The sequence below is a fragment of the Anser cygnoides genome, chromosome 1 (genome assembly GCF_040182565.1).
Source record: "Anser cygnoides isolate HZ-2024a breed goose chromosome 1, Taihu_goose_T2T_genome, whole genome shotgun sequence".
In the NCBI taxonomy this organism is placed as follows: Eukaryota; Metazoa; Chordata; class Aves; order Anseriformes; family Anatidae; genus Anser; species Anser cygnoides.
In genome coordinates this window covers 192973895-192993706 of record NC_089873.1, presented here as the reverse complement: position 1 = coordinate 192993706, position 19812 = coordinate 192973895, and the positions used below count along the sequence as shown (strand labels likewise).

The 19812-nt window shown below is 38.1% G+C and overlaps 1 protein-coding gene across 1 annotated transcript in view; it reads right to left on the bottom strand.

The window, feature by feature from the left end:
* Positions 1 to 19812, bottom strand: part of MICU2 (mitochondrial calcium uptake 2) — a 155275-nt gene that overhangs the window by 20392 nt on the left and 115071 nt on the right. The window contains exons 3-7 of the mRNA XM_048072750.2: positions 19103 to 19134; positions 18907 to 18982; positions 14036 to 14083; positions 9327 to 9409; positions 4545 to 4607 (exon numbers count right to left, since the gene is read on the bottom strand). Coding sequence (XP_047928707.2) covers positions 4545 to 4607; positions 9327 to 9409; positions 14036 to 14083; positions 18907 to 18982; positions 19103 to 19134 — 302 coding nt within the window. The remainder of the gene's footprint in view (positions 1 to 4544; positions 4608 to 9326; positions 9410 to 14035; positions 14084 to 18906; positions 18983 to 19102; positions 19135 to 19812) is intronic.

Genomic DNA, 19812 nt, shown 5'->3' with positions numbered 1-19812 from the left:
CCTGAAGCTCCCTGCTGTCTGCGCTGAGGCAGATCCAGAGCTTGTCACCAACATCCCCACCCCGCTGTCCCACCACCTCCCCAGGTGTTCCACATTCAGGCCCCCAGTGCCAGTTGTCACATAATGCCAACTGAACCCAATTACGTGCAGCTTTTCCAGTTTGTTCCAATTAATTTTATAAGTAAACGCACTATGTAGTCCTAAGAGCAGAGCAACCTTATTACCAAATTCTTACAACTTCTGATTGTAGGACTACAGCTGTTATAGCTGTCAGGCCAGACCCTGTGTCCTTCCTGGCTTATGAGGAGCCCACATCGCTATCTAGCATCTCGAGCTCTGTAATTGAAAGGGCTTCAGATGAGGTTACACAGCAGAGACTAAAGGAGGAACCTTGCCTCACATCTGTAAAATGGAAAGCAACGCTGCTGTGACCACAGCAGACTTCCAGATGAACTCCTCCTGGGAGAGACTTTCACTGTCCAGTCCCAAGGTAATGTACTTGCACAACAGGCATCTAGAAAGATGTCAGAAAGGATGTTTATTCATCTCTCTTGAGGCTATAATGTCATCAAATTATGTGGAAAAATAAAATAATTTCCTTGTCTGTGAGCAACCCAGCAGCTTTTTAATAGCTGAATATTTTCATGCCGTACTGCTTGGATCTTTATGGGATTTACCTTCCCGGAGAGGTTCCTTTAAAACATGCAGGATCAGAGCAACAATCCTCATTTTAATGTATCCAAAAGCTGTTCAACGGAATTCGATGTTAATTGGCTGATACAAAACATGCACGTGTATGTTGGAGAAGGCAGTTCAAGAAGAAATGTGTATTGCAAAAAAGTGAAAGGTGACAAGATTTATGATGCGCTCTGAAAATTCGATGTGCTGCACAGACATGTGGTACCCCTGTTACAGAGTATTACTGCACAAGAAGACCATGGCTGTTAATCACCTCCTTCCTCCCTTTGGTTTAGTCAGTCTTTAGTTATTATGAGCCCAGGGCTTTGCAGACTTTGAAGCTATGGACAGAAAATTTTAAATTAATTAGAAATTCTAAGGAGTGGATGGACAAGTTATGATGGCCCACTCAGTGTCCGGGGCTGAGGAGATGCATTGCAATGCTGCAATGCCTGAAGGTCGTAACTGGTGATAAATGTGAACGACTAATGTCATTCAGCTCTCTTAGGACAAAAAAAAGGGGGAAAAAAGAGAAGTAGACAGGCTAAAACAAATGATACACAATAAATAGGAAAATATCCATTTGTGGGTCTAAAATTATACCACTTAAAAGAGATTAATAGCTGTGTCTCCAAGTACTAGTTAAATGTTTAAAAAAATGCATGGAAATGAGATACTTTGTATAAAAATGTGTTCACTGTGGAATTCAGAAGCATACATTTAATCATTTGGGAATTTAACAATGCAGGTAATTCAATTTTAAGAACAACTACAGAAGATTCTGTATTGCCATTCCTTTTCTAACAATAGCTAAAATTAATTTCTAATTTTAGCCATTACACAAAGCATATTAGATTAGAGGTATTGAAACTGCTCGATAACTCATTAATCTAAATTGAAGGGCCCAAGAGCAAAGTCCCTTGTCTAGACCACTGGGCTGTACAGCAGATACCTGCAAACATAGCACTGTTTTCACTACCAGAATGCTAACGCACGTAACACAAAGAACTACCTTTTTAAGGAACTCTGGGCACCAACACAAAGAAGCAACTAGTGCATGTAACTGTGCAACGTGTTTTTCAAAATATACCAAACTCTTCTAGCTCATGCACTTTCCTATAACACTGCAACATTCCTCTCCCATTTCAAGAAGGAAGATCAGATGCTCAGCTGGATGTCTTACATGAAAGAGAATGGTTGTGCTAAGAAGAGAGATGCAGCATTGCCTTTGGCCTATGGGGAAGATGGGCCAGGTAAGATAGTCACTGCCCCTGTTAAGTCAACAAGGAGATTTCTGAACAACTGGACTGGTTAAGGCTGGGCAGATTTTTTTTTTTCTTCCAGCATTGATTTTAACATTGGAAAAAGTAAATCCTTCAACTGAAATGTGCTTATTTAAATAACCAAGTTCACTGCAATCCCAGTCAAGGGCCATTCGTAACTGGTAAAATTTTGAATTTTAGAGTTGTATTGAAACTCTCAGTAAAGGAGGCAGAGATGCAAGGACCTAAGACCACAGCTGCTTTTTCTTCTCCTAACACAGTATGAGTACTGAGTGGTATCTCTAAACAGTAAATGACTGACTGGGACCTTTGCCTACATGGTGGACAGGGAAAATACCTGGATATGTATATCTGGCAGTTAAATGAAGTTGCAGACTACCATTTAAATCTTATTTTCATAAATAAGTAACATTTTTTTTCATCTGGTATCAGAAACAATCCCAGGAATGCTTTGAAAGAGCAGCAAGCTGTATGCAAATTGTGGAAGTATGGAAATAAAGAACTATCTGAAACAGCAAATTTCTGTTGAAATATCCCAGCTTTCAAAAAACACTGTCAATTTAAAAGCCATGTTTTATGCTTTACCTGCTTTGCTTGAAAGCAATACTGACTGCCATAATTCTCGGAAATAAAGGGCAAAGATGTATAATCACAGAATCATTCTGGCTGGAGAAGACCTCTAAGATCAGCTAGATCAACCTTTAACCTAGTACTAAAGTTCACCGCTAAATCATGCTACTAAGTTCTGAATCTACATGTTTCTTGAATACCTCCAGGAATGGTGACTCAACCACTTCTCTGGGCAGTGTATTGCAATGCTGCACAACCCTTTTAGTAAAGAAATTTCTCCTCGTATAGTCACATTCACTGCTTATAAGCACGCTATGTTATGAGAGACAAAAGACAGGATAGAAAAATCAAAAGAAAAATTGTAACAGAAGTTCAAGATAGCTGTACTAGGCGAATGTATTTAATTCATCTTTTGAATAGGCTAAAAGTCCACTTACAATCTGCTAAGAAACTGTATTTAATATTTTTGGTTACAATAATTTCAGATTTTTTTCAATGGAGAATTCTGAAGATAAAATTTGAAGCATGACTAAATAGACAGTCAGGCTCAGGTATTTAATTAGCCCCCACTAAGCTTACATGTTTATAGCTACACCTGTCCAACTGTATCAAAGTTTCTCTAGAAATTTTAAACTATAGCTGTGCATTCATGCAGAATAAAGATCCTTCTTCTTTCACTGTCATGGCAGTTAAATCGCAATTGAAATTGGCTTTGAGGAGTAGACAACCCTATTAATGCTAGCTATTTTAATCTGGTGACTGACGAAATGATTCAAAAAAGAACGTTGTTACTTATTTAAATAATTTTCAGCTGAACTCTGCATGCATATTGACCAATACCTTTATGGAACAGAAACAATTTTTGTTTATGCCTAGTAAATATTAAAGGGGTTACCAATACTGTCACTTCCATTTTTCCCTGGATTGGTGAAAAAGTAAAACACAAGCCAGACCTACTCTCTGTAAAAAATGCTGATGCGTGACAGGTTTCTAAGGCAGAACCCTATATGAATTTCTTATCAAATGCTTCCAACATTAGCAGTCACTGCCCTATTCCCAACTATCCATTTTCAGTTTAAGACAGAAAGCAAGTCTGTGGAGAGAAAAATACACTTCATCTACGCCATCCAACTGAAGCAAGAAGTAGTGCTGCTGATGCAAGCAACACCTTGTAGTAATAGATGCAGATAATCCATCTGTACTCTCCCCCTCCTTTGCCCCAGTTCATCAGCTTATCCTGAAGTGTTTTCAGAATGCCGCGAACTTCCCCCTCTATTTTCAGTCTCACTCAATCTCATCCAGGTAACAGAATATGTCTCTGTGCTGAAGAGAGACTGAAGAAAAGATGGCAGCTGGCAATGACTCCACTCAGGGAAAAAGGTAGGTTACGCGGTCAGGATTCAGGGAAAAACAGACAGAACTGATCAGGAATTTACCTGCTCTTTTGACTGACGATATGTATTTGCCATTTCCTAATGGTCTGCAATCCAGGGAAACTTCTAACCTGGCTGGAACACTGCATTGTAAAATTGGTTCTTCTTCTGGTCTGGATTTAAGCCATTTCTTTTTGGAAATGGACCTATCTAAAGTAATCCTTGCCTTTGTCATCTTAATGAGATCAACTACATTTCAAACCAACTCAAAATAAGGTGATTGTACTGCATCAGCAGCACTTAGGTAAGTTTAAGGTATCAATTTTTATTTGCAAAGTCATCTTTTCCTATATGGCAATTCAGAGGTTTTCCTTTTTCTTAAGTGTAGAAGAGTTACTTTGAAACAGAGGCTTACAGAAACTAAATAGTGGAGTGACTACACAGTAGTAAAACATTAATTGCATACATTTCAACAGGACATTCAGAAATGAAAATCATTTTTCTTTTCCAGTTAGAATGTAAAAGTTGACAAATCATGCACTTATATGTAATTAAAACAATAACACTCACTTAAAAACAACAAAGTTCACAGGAAATACGACAATAGCTTTGTAAAAAAAAAAGTATCTCTATTTCATACCTGAAATACTGTTTCATCTCCAGCTGTTTTCAAATCATCTTCCTTCCCAATGATTCTCTGTAGCTGTATTTGTACAGACATTACAAAACACAGGGAAATTACAAGTTTGGTCTTACAAGAGCTTTCTTTTTTTTTCAGAAACTTCTATTAATTTCACCGTTTCTGAATTATAAACTCAATAATGCTTTTGCAAGGTTCTCTAGTCATGACAAGGTATTTGCATACTTAAGGATATTTTGCTATTCAGACACACTTTTTCCCAGGAAACTCTGATCTATTGTGGTTAACACAGCCAAGCAGCACATCTGAATCTCTTTCTTGCAGCCCAATGATTACTCTGTTTTTAGAAGAGATGCTTTTGCACTAGAAGCTTAGTATTCACTCCATAAGATCTTGAAACTCCGGGATACAAAATCAAGGGTCACTTGGGGAATAGAAATTATTCTGCGATTTTGATGCTGTCCTCCTACACATTTTTGTGACTTTTGCTATGGACAAGTTTTTCTAGACAAGAAAAACATGCCTGTTCAAATGAGGTACTATACAATTATCAAAAAAGAGTAATTCAATTAAATAAGCAACCATATTTTCAGGACTGGAATGAAGCAGAATGTGGTTTGAGTTTCCACTCCACCCCATAAATGAAATGAATTTTGAATGAGTTGGCCAATACAATCTTTAGAAGTACTGAAATGACTCACACTTGAGAACATACTTTCACTGTCTGAAGTAGAGCTTTCAGGTAATATAGGAAATACATTAATTTGCTGATTATTAAAAGCATCTAAAGTGTATCTTGGCTGCAAGCTTTCCTTACGACTTTATTTTAGCCTGGGAGGACAACAGGACCAAAGAATGAGTGATTTATCATAGCATAAGGTATACCTACCTTTCATAGACATTTGCACGGATCCTCAAAAGGACAGCAAAAATGAAAGAAGAAAGGACTTATTACATTTCAGGTGTAGCTACGGACTTACACTGAGCACTCTGGATTTAAAGTCTTTAGGAAAGATGGTTTTAAAGCTAGCTTTTTGACACTGCTGGCTTGTTTCTCAAACATTTCCGAGCTATTCCTCACTCTGCCCATTAAAACTGGGAAAAAAATAATGACCAAATTTGCATGGCCATTATGTTTTGGGCTTTTCAAATCTCTTCTTAGGGCTTTATATTTTTCCTTTTTTTTTTTTCCCTGTGTTTTTAGAGAACAATATGGGCTTGTCAGTAGTGGGTAGGAAAAAACTGTGTACTGTTCGTGTTGCCACAGGCTTTTGTATGGCCTTCAAATTTTGACTAATTCACCTCTTCCTTCTTTTTTTTTTTTTTTAATAGCTTCAGTTTGAGTTCCTCAGGATGGTTATTTTCTATTGTTATTTTTTTGAAAGGCATGACTTGTCTACAGACTAGACAGTTCAACAGTACCAGTTTCTCCAAGTTTCTCCAAATTCTTTTTATTTTTGATCACTTACAAAAACGATTGGCCTGTACAGTAAGTGCATTATGAACTTCCTGATAGCAAAATAAAAATATAGACCTCTGGATAAAAATACATCTGCTCCTCCATATTCTCTCTGAAAAATTTCATTTTTTTCTTACTTGAAGTAAGAAAAATGAGAGAAATTTCCAAATGAGAGAAAATATGATTTTTCCTGTTGGGTTTTACTTTTGAAGGACTCTCAGAAGATCTGCAAAGAATACTAAGGAACAAAAACTCGCATTATAATTTTTCTTTCAAGTGTTCTGGAAGATCTTGTTTATTGTTTTCTTAGACTGTATATAAATCCTTATGTTGCTTGAAACTATTCTTTGGGAAAAAATGATGATAATTTCCAGTGGTTTGCAGATTTTTTCCAGCACAATGCATCAACTGCTCGCAGAGGGATACATATTCTGCCCTCAAGCAATGGCCTCTAGTACTGAACTTCTCCATGTAACATTTATCTGCATTTAATATTTATATCTGTTCATCACAGTAAGATACTAATGGCTAATTCAAAGAGAATGAGGACTATTATGCATAATGGATGCCTCTCTACTAAAGGCCTACAAAGTAGCATTTTCTGAAGAAGATGAGCTGGCTGAGAGGATATATCCATCTCCAAAAAAAAACGTGACTTTGCATCTTCCAATTGTTGAAGAGAGATCAGTGCTTGTGGATATTATAATACTGTACAGGTGGTCTATACCAAACCACCACAACTGCTGACAGTGCTTGTTCATTCAGTCTTAGATGAGCCTCTACAAGTTTTCTTGTGGTATCTGCTGTTTTGAACTACTGTATAAAGGCTGTCTATTAAATTTGAATCACATAGCTCTTGTATGTACCATTACCTTACCTCCATTTCCAACAGTTTTGAGCTGTCATTAATTTTACTTAGAAATCATTCATCAGGACAGTCAGGGAAATTCCTTATTTGATGGGGATTTTTGGATCTTTGCTAGCCTTACCCTTGATGGAAGGTCTCAGGTGAAGGTGCCTGAGTTATTATGTGCTCCAGTGTCAGAATCCACTTCAAGGGATGCATGTATCTTGAAATCCCTCTTGCCAAGTCTCATATGAATGCCTTGGCCAGTATCATACAGTCCTTGCAAGGATGCAGATAATAAGGCTCTGAGAAACAACTTTGGGCACTCTGGCAGGGGCTAATTCAAGGATGGCACTAAGGTCTGTGAACACCCCATATCTACCAAGTCTGCTTCATTCTGGAACTGCAGGGCAAAGCAAAAAATCCTTGTAAATGCCCACCTCAAAACACAAATTGTTGTGGTTCTGGGCCCTAATACTGGAATAAGGTGCAACGTCTCTTGTATTTTGACTTTTACCACTGAAACATGGATGAATGAGAAATTAGACTGGCTTGAACACAAAGAGATAGGGAGGAGAGAGAACAGGAGTCTGTCCCCTTCCCTAAACTCCTCCTTGAAAAGAGGAAAATGTGTACAGAAGTGGAAAGGCTATAGAGGAAAAGAGAAGCCTCTCTCCTTCAAAGCATGGAATTGCATTCAAGATCTCCTTTCCTGAACATTCACTTGATATCAGGGAAGAGCAGTGAATCCACTGGGAAATCCTGCATCTCATATTCCTTCAGTGACTGATCCACACAGCTCTGAACGGCTTATCTATCTCCATCACGTGTTGCAAGCATTAAGGACTTGGGCTTAGAGTCTGCTTGTTGCCTTTCTCCCTTTCTGGAATGATTCACATGGTACATCTTGTGCCTGCTTATCCATTAACACATTAGAGTTGAGATATACACAATTCAAAGAATGATGAACATTTTGCAAACAAAAATACAAAGTTCTTACCTAGGTTTCCTAGAATTATTGTCAAATATTCTGTGGAAATTACTGGTATTTTCACTGGTACTGCTCTGTTAACTTTCTCTATGCTCAACACTCTCCACTTTTCCCTCTATTTTTATTAAGCAGATTTTCTAGACATTTTTTTCTGTGAGTATGAATTACGGAAGGAATTATATTTTCACGTGCCAGCACTTTCAAATGTTCACAGGAAACAGAGATGATGTTTCATTGCACAAAAATACAGGGACAAAATACAGAAGTCTGTAATTTCTCCACCACTTGACATTATTTATTGTATTTTTTATCACTATAACAGTATTATTTAAAGTGGCGGGTTAACTGATTAAAGTACGTTTACTCAATGTTTTCCTGCAGCTGCTCTAGGATTCTTCAAAGGAAAAAGGAGATTAACAACCAATAGACTATCAAAAGGAGTTTTAAATTCAATAAAGTCAGAATTTTACCACCAAGACAGGAAAAGCAGACACTAATTATACCACGTTACAGTTTGACATGGTTTAGTGGGTGACACTGTTAGTAGGGCGATGGTTGGACCAGATGATCTTGAATGTCTTTTCTAACCTTAATGATTCCATGATTCTAATTGTTTTTACACAAACATTTTAAAGAGTTAACTACACACCATTTTTCTCTCTGTGAGAAATGCACCCAGAAGCTCTGGTAGAACACCAGAAGTAAAGTCCCACCTGGAGAATCACCATCCTACTTGCACGAGGTTTCACCCTGAAGACTGAAAGCTTCCAGTCTTCACACTGAGATTACAGTGGGGAGGGGAAACATGTCTTAGACTGTGCCTTTCCTACACAGTTCAAAGACAAGCACAGTCTAATCTGATTAAAAGTGTAAGAAATAACATAGCTTGGTCTGCTGGAAAGAAAAAAAGCATTTCTGCCAACTAAAATCAAGTTGACTGGATTTCCATAAAGGCCAATTGCCTTAAAGTTAAGGCCAAGTTGCCTTAACACCAGTACTTGCTTTCAGGAGAACTATCGCTGCCTTTGCCAGTTTGTTGAATTCTTGCACTGTGCTCTGGCATTGCTTCTGTCTAACCCTATATGCTGTCCAACCCTACAGGCTACCTCTATACGACTGAGCCAAACTGGGCCCAGCAGTGAGCTCAGGCACCGGCTGCATCCTTGTTCATCAACTCAATGACATGCTCCTGGCTTGGGCTAATTATTTAAATTATCTCCCAGGATTAAGGGATGTAGAACAACTCCTGCCTCCCCAGTAAGAGAGGTTTAGATACAAGCTAAAGGTAATATTCAAAGTGGATTCATATGATAAGCATTTCTACAGCAATGTTTTGCTATGTACTCCTTTCATATAAAGTATTTTAGTAAATGTATGACCACAGATTAGATAAAAAAATAGGCTTAAAAATTTTAATGCATCTTCATTTAGCAAATATAATCTATGCAAATACTTAAATGCTTTAAAATCAATATGTACACATACCTTAAAGAATTCTTTCTTTTCAACTTGCTCATTGCCATCTGTATCCAACATTTTAAAAGCAATCTTAAATCCAGTCTGGGGTTCTGCAACAAAGTGTGAAAGAACTTTATGGTGCACACACACACACACACATTTACATTAGTACATAAATATTTAATCTAAAAGGAATATTGCCCGCAGATTCCATTTGCCATAGCCATGCATGTACTTCATATTTCCAGTAAACCATATGTACCTCCTTCAATATAAGCAAACATTTTAAAAATAATTTTTACTACCATTTCAAGGGGATTATTAATGCAATGGCAAAGCAACAAATGCCAGCAGTGCCTAAATACTGCTACAAATGTCCATCTGATCCAGACAACTGTGAATATGTTGTATGTCTTACTGTCCTGGTCTTTTACATATACTCTCTATACATTTTGGCTCAGTTCTGAAGTCTCGCTTTGCCCTCTTTATTAAAGCTACTTTTTAGCTGACATGACTGGAAAGTGACTTGAGAAACCAATAATAATCCCCAAATTGTGTGGAAGAGATAGTGTATTTCTCCAGTAATTCTTCCCTGTGATACTGTACACCACTATTTTCTGTCTGTACTAGTCTAGAAAATGGACTGATCTTGTAGGTGCTCCAAGTTCTCCCAGCTCCTGCTTCCATTGTGGTAGCCCTGGGCCTTTTTTTCCTTCCCTTCTCCATCCTCCCTAAACAACGTACTCAAATGTTACAGAGAAGTAATAAACTGCTATTTCTGGCCCTTTTTTTTTTTTTTTTTGACAAAAGCATGTTTTGTATGCCTCCCATCAAGCTGAATTTTTCGGGAATTTTATAAAACTTTACCCTGCATTTCCTTCATCGCGTGGATGTTTCTTTTCAACGCAAACATTTAATGAGTTCTGCGTCTTGCAGGCATTATAAAAACACTGTGCGTTTTGAACTCCTTCCCACAATTTCCTGATCTTACTTTGCTTACATGAGGTGACCTTGCTCATTAGCAAGCCCACACAGGAGCAGTGTGCTGCTGAAATGTATTTACAGCTCACTGCAGTAGCCAGCACTTATCCCAGCAATTTCTGGAGCAGGTGAATTAATTCTACAACACAGTCATGACAGGCATTAAAGCAAAAGCCATGGAGTTATCTTCTGCAGCATATATTCATGTTTCCAAGAGCAACGCTGGACTCATGAGGGCAGTGAAGCAGTATCTTCACAAACACTAATGCCTCCAGAGATTTTATTTTATTTTGGAAGTACATTCTTCCAGTTCCATCCTGCAAAGCTTTACATCTTGCTTCTTTTTAGAGTCTTTCTGGAAAGGCAAGAAGTTTAAGAAATTACCCTGTTCTTTCTAAGCGATAGCAAGATGGTTAAACAAAGAACTATTTTTACATTTTAGAAATAACTACATCTTCAGCAGCCAATTAACGTTCTCTGTGAAGCAACCCTGTGATGTAAGAACAGTTTATAAATACCATTGCAATCTGCATAGCAGAGCCCTTCCCCAGCAACTGGGTCACAATAATCAAAACTGGCTTCCTTTCCATGGAAATGCCTCACTCTAAATTTGTGTTACTAGTACAAAAGCAAGAAGAGTCTATCCTATAACTTATTTAGAGAATAAAAGTAATTGATGTATTTAATAGTAATTCATACCATCTGTGTTGCAATTTTCAGATAAGAAAGCTGTTACTGAAAATATAGGATCTGAAGCTGCTTATACGGTTAAGGGATGACATACTTATCTGATATGATGTAACCCCAAAGGTATGCGTTCGTAAAATAAGCATAGTTCAAAGACTACTTCAGATATATTTGTATTTAATTAGAATCAGGCAAAATTCCAAAATCTGAGCCCATGAGTTTCATCTTAGCTGTGAGTGCAGGTTATACTTAGGTGCTTCCCCTGCAACCATTCCTACTTTGACCAAACTGTCAGCTTCAGTGACTGGCTAATTGAGCAAAGCTTTTAGTAGTGGTGACAGTTTCAGTTCCTAGGCTCGTTCGGCAGGCAGAGCTTTTACCAAAAATTCCATTAACCAATTGCTAGAAATGAAATTCAATCCAGCACTGAAAGAAAAAAGACAATGATGATACACGGCACACAGAAAAGAGAACAAAGATCACAGTTGGCAAATAAAGCCTTTGTCTCCCACTAAATTACATTTTGAGGTTCAGTGTTGCTACAAGTAATGCTTTTATATATGATGGGCAGCATGGGCTGGCCAGCAATGTACTGTAGCCAGGACGGTGGTGACTCTTTTTTGGTTTCCCTATTGCTCTGTTGGCGATTCAGAAGTCATTTAAGTATTAATATCTGTTTCAAGAAATCTTGCATTAATTCTCACTAGCAAGAGAGGGACAGGTTGTGTAGCTAGGGGCTGACTAACGTGGCATGCTTGTTAGGCACAGACAGAGACACCAACACTTGTTGACATTTGCTTTCATGCTGCTCGGTAGGTCAGGTCTCTGTAAAACCAAAACAGCAACATTTGCACTTCATTTTCATCCTGCAATGAAACGTGCCTTTATTTTCGCAGTTCAATATATTACTATATAAACTCTGTGAAAAATAGCGTTTGTTTGATTTTTTGGAGAAGTGGCACAACTTGCTATGATACTGCTTCAATTTTCTAATTGTTTCAGGCAGTAAATCAGCATGAAGTTACTTTCACCTATCACAGAAGTTTAAAGAAATAGAAACTGTGGCACCTATTTCTGCAAATTTATTCAAGGTATTCTTAAGTTATACAGTGTCTGTCTTTAAAAAAAAAAAACCAACTCTTTTTTTGTTTTGCAACAAGTACTTTTAAAATTAGCTTTATTGGTCAAGACTCTACTATTACTTGTGATTTAAAAAACAACACTTGAACACATGGCATAACTCACACTCAAGTCATGCAGCACTGGACAGTCAGTACTGGTGAAACAGTATATTTATATGGCAAATAGGTTATGTTAATTTATATATACTATATAATATTGTGTACTAGTTGAAACCTCCTAAGAGAGGCCTCCTTCATTCTGAGAGATGCAATTCTGCTGAGAAATGGCATGAATTGTAAAAGGGCTAAATTGTGCAAGCGGTGTACACCAACAGTCATTATCTGTTAAAACAGCACATAATCTTCTCTGCTCTCTGGAGACTGTGTACACCAATACTTTTTGGTACTAGACTGTGAGAGGGTGGAATTCTGGAGCAAGGAAAATTTGTCAGTTTGTTTAAGCCCCTGCTGTGGACCTTAAGGCCATGGAAGCGATGAGGCTCAGGCATCTATGGTCTGTTGGGATAGGCTAGCTTTTGTTTGACCAAAATTCCTAGAATAATTTTTGTGTCCTAAGTAATAATTTACAAGCGTTTGCCTTTGAGTCTTTATTCTATTAGAGTTCAAGAAGTGTTTGGATAACGCTCTCAGACACATGGTCTGATTTTTTGCGTCGCCCTTTGGGGACCCAGGAGTTAGACTCGATGATCCTGTAGGTCCCTTCCAACTCGGATATTCTGTGATTCTGTGATTCTTTCCTCTCTTCATCCCCTGATACCACGAGATCTAGTATGCTTGGTTTCGTCACTTGACAAAAACGTCAGACCTGTGTAAGTCAGTCAAACAAGACTGGGTTACATGCATGCAGACCATTTCACTACTAGTCTATGGGTCTTGTTGCATAACGCTCATTGCATGCATTGTCTCTCAAGTCTTGGTATTTTCCAGCTTCACTTGCACTTTATCAGAACAGCACAGGGAGGTAGCAAGCATAGAAGAGAGCAAGTATGGGTGAAGAAACCTAGAAAATCCAAGATCAGTTCCACACACAAGTATTAAAATGCCTGTTGTTTGCAGATAAAGTGAGCTTGCTTTCACTGAAAGCTTTTTGTTTGTTTGTTTGTTTGTTTTTGTTTCATGCTCTGTTATGTAGCTGGATGAAGCTGTCTGCAAGAATAAGCCACATGATCAGGTCTGACTTCTGCTGAAGCCGCCCAAACCTTTCTTCTCTACACCCATGACAAGACATGAGTTTCACATCTCTTAGCCGAAGCAAGAGACGGGAGAACCTGGCTCATGAAGTTACCAAGCAAAAAAGTTTTTAAAAAAGTTTTCTGGGAGAGAAAAAGGAAGGAGGTAAAGGAGGAGGAAGAAATACATATAAAATACATGAAGGAAATAAAGTCAACAGGAACAGAAAAACAAAAAAAAAGAAGGATTAAAGAGTTAAACGAAGGGACCCTCTAGAAATCTGCTGTTTATGTATATCATCCTTATCTGACCATATGAATACAAGGCAACAACCTTTCAGACACTGTAACAGCTTTTTACACTATTGCATGAGCTATAATGCTAACATCTCATTGTGCAAAATGACTGAAATTGCTATCCAGAAGACAAATTATTTATCTTCTCTCACTGTTCTTCTTTCCCCTCTTCATGTGGTCCTGTATTCAACACTTCCCCTTATTCAATAATTCTCAAAGAGGGCTTATCAAGATTTTTGACGCACTGCTATGGACCAATTTTGACATTACGGAACTAAGCTGCAATCAACTAAAGTTATATCCACTTACATTAATGCCTTGTCACACTATATACAATTGTTCTTTAAGTCCAACTATACTGTAGAAAATTAGAAGAGAAAAAATATCAGAAGTTGTTCCTGGAAAGGTAGCTGAGTAGCTGAGTATTTATGCATATGTATTTTAAATATATAATACTTACTTGTTAGGATGGTCAGCAAAAACAGGTACTCTGCATAAGATATCAACCCTGAAAGGGAATAGTTAAAAATGACTTGTACAATATATACATACTTATAACAAGAATTGAAAGATCAAATCTCATAAATATAAAAACTGTAGTTTAACATCATATTAAATAGGTTATTAAAGTAAGCCACATTATTATTTAATAAAGTTTTTACTTCTGTTTTTAGTGCTCTGAAGGTAAAATTCCCTATCCAGAGACTCATCAATGCTCACGTCTAATCAGGAGAGCAAGGTTTATTTGGCATTAATAAAAGGCCTGCACTAAATCTCTGGATTCTCACTGAAAACATTCAATGTTTATATAAAAGGGAAATAAATTAAATGTGCTTTGTCACATTTAGTACCTGGGAGGAGAACTACTCCAACGTTACCCTGACGGATCAAAGTACTCCATCCCTTGGCAGCCTCGGCCGGGCGGAGAACAGCTTCCCTCTAATTCTCAGGGGGAACATGGCAACACGCAAAGCTGCCAAGCTGCTAGATTGCGCCGATAGTACGGCTGGGCTGCGTGCCAAGAGGAGGCTTCTTTTTTTTTTTTTTTTTAAATAGGAACATGTCCTTTCTACAAGGTGAAAGTGTTTTCCCCCCCTTTTGAAGGAAAATTCCAGTGTTTTCCTTTGAAATACCGCCTTAAACGAAAAGCCTGAACAAACACAAAGATGTGATAGCGTCAAAATAGAGCGTACGAGCTAAAGATAGAGAGTGCAGAACGAGGATGGTTAAACAACAGAATCTGAACCATCTGCCCTGCAATAATGTTTGAAGAAAAAAATGTAAAGGTTTCTTTTCAAAATAACTGAGCTACTTTTAACTTGTGAGCTAAACATTGTATAATGCTGTATAATGCTAAAGCTGCTTAAAATAATGAAGTTCAGACATGCCTATCTGTGTAAAGATAAACTATATTTTGTAATTTATATACAGCTAATTGATAGATAAAGAATCCACTTAAGCTTCACTGATAGACAGTTAACTTCTGATAAATTGTTACACAGAGCCAACAACATTTGTGTTTGACCTCAGACAGTGACTTAACACTTTAAGTTTTAATTTCCGGAGTTTAGAAATACTAAGATGCTAAATGCAACAGTCGGAAAGATTCAGTTTTGCTGACGGATTTTAGAGTTAATGCATTGTCAATAGACTTAAATGGTCATCACAAGGTCTTCAATTATTTGCATTGCTGTAAAACTTGCAATCATTTTCCTAGGCAAAGTGTCCAGGCTTTCTGCAAACTCAAAACCAAACAATCAGAAAAAGAGCTCCTACTCTCTTCTTTATCTTACACACCCAAGTATAAGATGAGACAAAAAATTGATAGAAGCAAATAGGGGAGGGAAAAAAATAAAGCAAATAGTGTGATGGAAAGTGATCAAGATTCCTGTCACAGTAAAAGAATATTTAAAGGAAGAATATAAAGGAAGACAAGGCGGTAACTTTTCAAGCTGATATAGAAAATACTTTTCAGTCATGGACAGCGATGGAATCAGCACAGAGATCCCTACACGAGAATGTAATGAGTAAGTGAAGATCACTGTCCAAGTAGAAGTGGGAGTCTGCCTCTCAGATGTCTCAAGATGTGCTGTACGAGGACAATTTTTGGAAGACCCAGAAGGTGAAGACAAGGAGCTTCCACTTGATAGAGCAATGGAGAGCCCAGTGTTGGGGTATACAAGAAGAGATGACACACTCAAAAGAATGATCTAAGAAAAATATCTTTATCAATTCATTTGAAAGGATATTAACATGGTAGGTTATGTTTATTAAAGATGGAGGAAAAAAGTAATAATTGATACAACATGCTGAGTGCTTGAAGGTTTTTAGCTCTATGTGCAGACAGGGAACAGCATACCTTCTGAAATTTTGCAGAAAGAATGTGCAAAATTTATATAGAGTTCGTAGGATGTGAAGAAAAGACCATTTTAAAGAAAACACCCTGCTTATTGGCTCAAGGGAGAAGTATGATGGCATTAATCACTCTGATTGCAGAGGGCTGGAAGGAGAGCCTTGCAAGAAATGGCAGGGGTGAGACAGACTCTGCATCATATTATCTTAAACTAATTGAGAAGTCACTAGAGTGAAATAGGTAAAAAGGTAAAGGTAATAAAAATAAGTAAAAAATGTCTTTATTGTTCCTTAAAACCTGCCTTGGTGCCTTAAAGTAAATCCATAGCATGTTTGGCATTTTCTGGCAGACTGATTATACCAAAATCGCCTGAGATATGATTTCTTTTTAACCTGTGGACTGGTTTTCATAAAAATTCTTCTTATTATTCTACTGTTCTTTTACTACCCGTAGCGAATGGCCAATTTATCTTAAACATAAAGTAAATTAAATAGTTTGGTAATTTTTTTGTTGTTGTGCAGCAATTATTATAAAGTTACTCAAATTTTACACTTAAAAGATGCAATGGAACAAATTCCAAAAAACCAAACAAACAAAAAACAAAACAAAACAAAACAAAACAACAACAACAACAACAAAAACCCAGAAAATTATATTTATGTCCAAGCAAAATTTAAAAGATAAAAGATTCACATTCTGTTGAATGACTCAGCACACTTGCAGCCAAGTACTTGCATTTAGCATTGGCAACATATTGTAATTTTCTAACATTAAATTACTTTACTTCCCTATGCCTTCCTGGAAATCTCTACCCTCAAACTTTATATCAAATGCTAACAGTACAATATTCTTATTGCTGAATAAATCATAAATATATCACAAAATATGACATGAACTTTAAAACTGCCCACTAGAAGGCAGAATTCCCTAGCTTTATGTTTTACAAACTGGACTGATGACAGCTTTCCCTCTGCTTGATATTTAAATAACAATTTGATGGTAGTTAAAATAATCTCAGTTAAATCATGGAACAGGTGTAGATTCATTATTTTGGTACTTGTAAAAGCAGTATTTAATATATAAATATTTATAGCTTTTTAAATGTAGTAATAATGCGTCTGAAGACAAAAGTATCAACGTTATTAAAGGGGCATCATGACCAAAAACTTTGAAAACTCCATGTTGCACCAGGGGAGGCTCAGGTTGGAAATGAGGAGACATTTCTTCTCAGAAAGAGCAGTCAGGCACTGGGACGGGTTGCCCAGGGAGGTGGTGGAGTCACCGTCCCTGGGGGTGTTCAAGGAAAGGTTGGACGTGGTGCTTAGGGACATGGTGTAGTGGGTGACATTGGTGGTAGGGGGATGGTTGGACCAGATGATCTTGGAGGTCTTTTCCAACCTTAATGGTTCTGTGATTCTGTGTATTGTAGAGACCTAGGGATGACTGCGCTGCATGTTCCTGCATCATCTCAAACTCCTGCCAGATCTTGGAAGGACAGACTATATGGACCCAAAGTCCTAAACAAGAGAATACCAGTGGTCCAGGATGGAAAAGACACCTGCCTGAGCATATCAGCAGCTCCATTTTCTGCCAAGCAGTCAGCTGGGAATATTGCAACAGCAGGAGGCTGCATCGCTTCGCTACATTTTCACTTTCTGTTGGTGGATTCCTGGTTTTCCCAGGCAGAACGTGCTGGGGATCTGCGGTGTCAACCACTTCAAATAGAAAAGCTTTACAAAATCAGTGATAGTGAAAGAATATCCGAGAATTGAAGAGTGGGAATCCTTTAAACGCTGTCCTGGGAAAGCAGATTGCTACTAATAATTTGCAAAGACAGGGAGTGAATGTTCAGCTGGAAACAGCCTTCCATAGGATTGGAAAAAAACTGTTCCATTTGTTCTGAGAGATTACAGGGCTGCTGAGGTATGGCCACGGAGGGGATGCCTGCATCCTCTGCATTACACTGACAGAAAGACTGAGCTTGTGGCAAGCAAGGCACCCAGCTGAAGACCTCTCCACGCCTGCACAAGGATGCAAGAAATCAACCCTGCTGAGACCAAAGGGCAGGTGAAAGGCTGCAGGCTGAGCCTGAGGGTTGCTCTCCCGGCACAAGCTGGCCATGGGTCTGCTGTGCCTGCAGGGAGCGTGGCTGGTGCCTGCCAAGGACCACGGGAAGGGCAGCTTTCTCTTCCAGAGACATCCATGGGATAAGGGATGCAGGCTGACCTCTACGATACACAAAGTTTGTGAATAGGCACTGTCAGTCTTTCTCATTAGTTTGGGGATTTCAGTCTTTGTTACTGATGAAATGGTTAATTACTCATTTATTTGGTTTCCTTGATCCTCTTGTTTGTTTTTCGCCCCTTCAATTAATTTATGCTAATGAGATGTTTATTTGATGTCCTTTAATTCTCTGTTGTTACACAAACAATATCCCAGCTCTCCGAGTTTTCTCTTTCAATTTCTCTTTCTCTTTTTTTTCCTTTTACAGCCAGCTATAAGGTCAAAGTGCTGAGTAAAAAGAAACCCAAGCACGTTGGTTCTGTGAAGGGCCACTGAGATCCCAAAGAGGGAGAAATAAATTCCACCACCCTTGGAACCACGGAGGCCACTTTACATAATCAGATACAAATTTTCTCTCTATTTTTTATTTCCATGCATTTAAGTTATATAATGAAACAGCAGTTTATTAACAGGTCTTAAAAGTCCACTTTGTACTGAAGTCATCCTTTTAGCCCCTTTCTCTTTTCTAAGTAGGTTTTGTGATTTCTTCCACGTGTCCTGTATGCACCTCAGAAGGCTTTCAGTTCCCAGCCCTACCTCTTTACTCCTTTGTGTGTAACTGAGACTTGCCAAGGATGCAGCTGCTGGCTAGATGGGGATTAAATCGAAACTGTCTTTAAAACTATATTCAATTTATACTATATGATGAGATAAAAAACAAGATGTATTTTTCAGGATCAAAAATGCCTTGTCACCTTTATCACCAAGCTCTCTGAAAAAGGTCGGTCCCGGTTTGGCTTTTGTAACATACAGCAGTGCAGCATCCACCTCCTTTAAAGACATAAACAAGAAAATAATTAAAAAAAAAACAGTTTTGAAAGAGAAGACTATTTGGTTAACTGGCAGAAAGAATTCAAGTTCTTTTGAAGACAAAAGGAACATTTTGCTTACCTTTTTTGTCAGTTTCTTGGCTGACGCTTTACCTATAATAAAAAAAAAAAATCATCGTTCAATAACAAACTCTGACATTAAACTTTGATCAGGTTCTGTGGAATTTCTTCAGATTTTTTATGGGAAAATGCTAACTAATTTGAAACAGAATATTTTGCAGCAGGCAGTTTGTTTCTAATTCCCACAACGATCCAGAAAGGACAACATTTAAAAATAATCTGAGCAGTCTGTTCAAAGGTTTTTCAACCTTGATGAAACCCCAAACCACCTCGGTATCTGTGACTAACTCACGGGTGTGATTTCGCGTTCTGTGGGCTACCAGTGCGGTCACACAGTAAGGTTATACAGTGAGAAACAACTGTATTATTTACAAAGGGATTGGCAGGCACACATAATGCAGTCTGAGTATTCAAAAACTAAGAAGTACCACAGGGAAAAAAAAAAAGAAAAAAGAAAAATTTGATGTTTCTATTAAGCAGAAGTAAATTGAACAACTCCTCCTCCTGAAACAGCACCCCATGAAACCATACAGGCTCGTAAGCGTTTATCAGTAGGTCCAAGTCTATAGATTCACACGGGGAGGTCACTGTGCGGTACAAGGCTGTACTCCCGTGCAAACCACCCGGCTGCAGAGCTGTGATGTGTTTTATCAGTGGGACTTCTCAGCTGGCTCAGAAACCCTGCAGCCACGGACCGACAGGCGCTGTGCT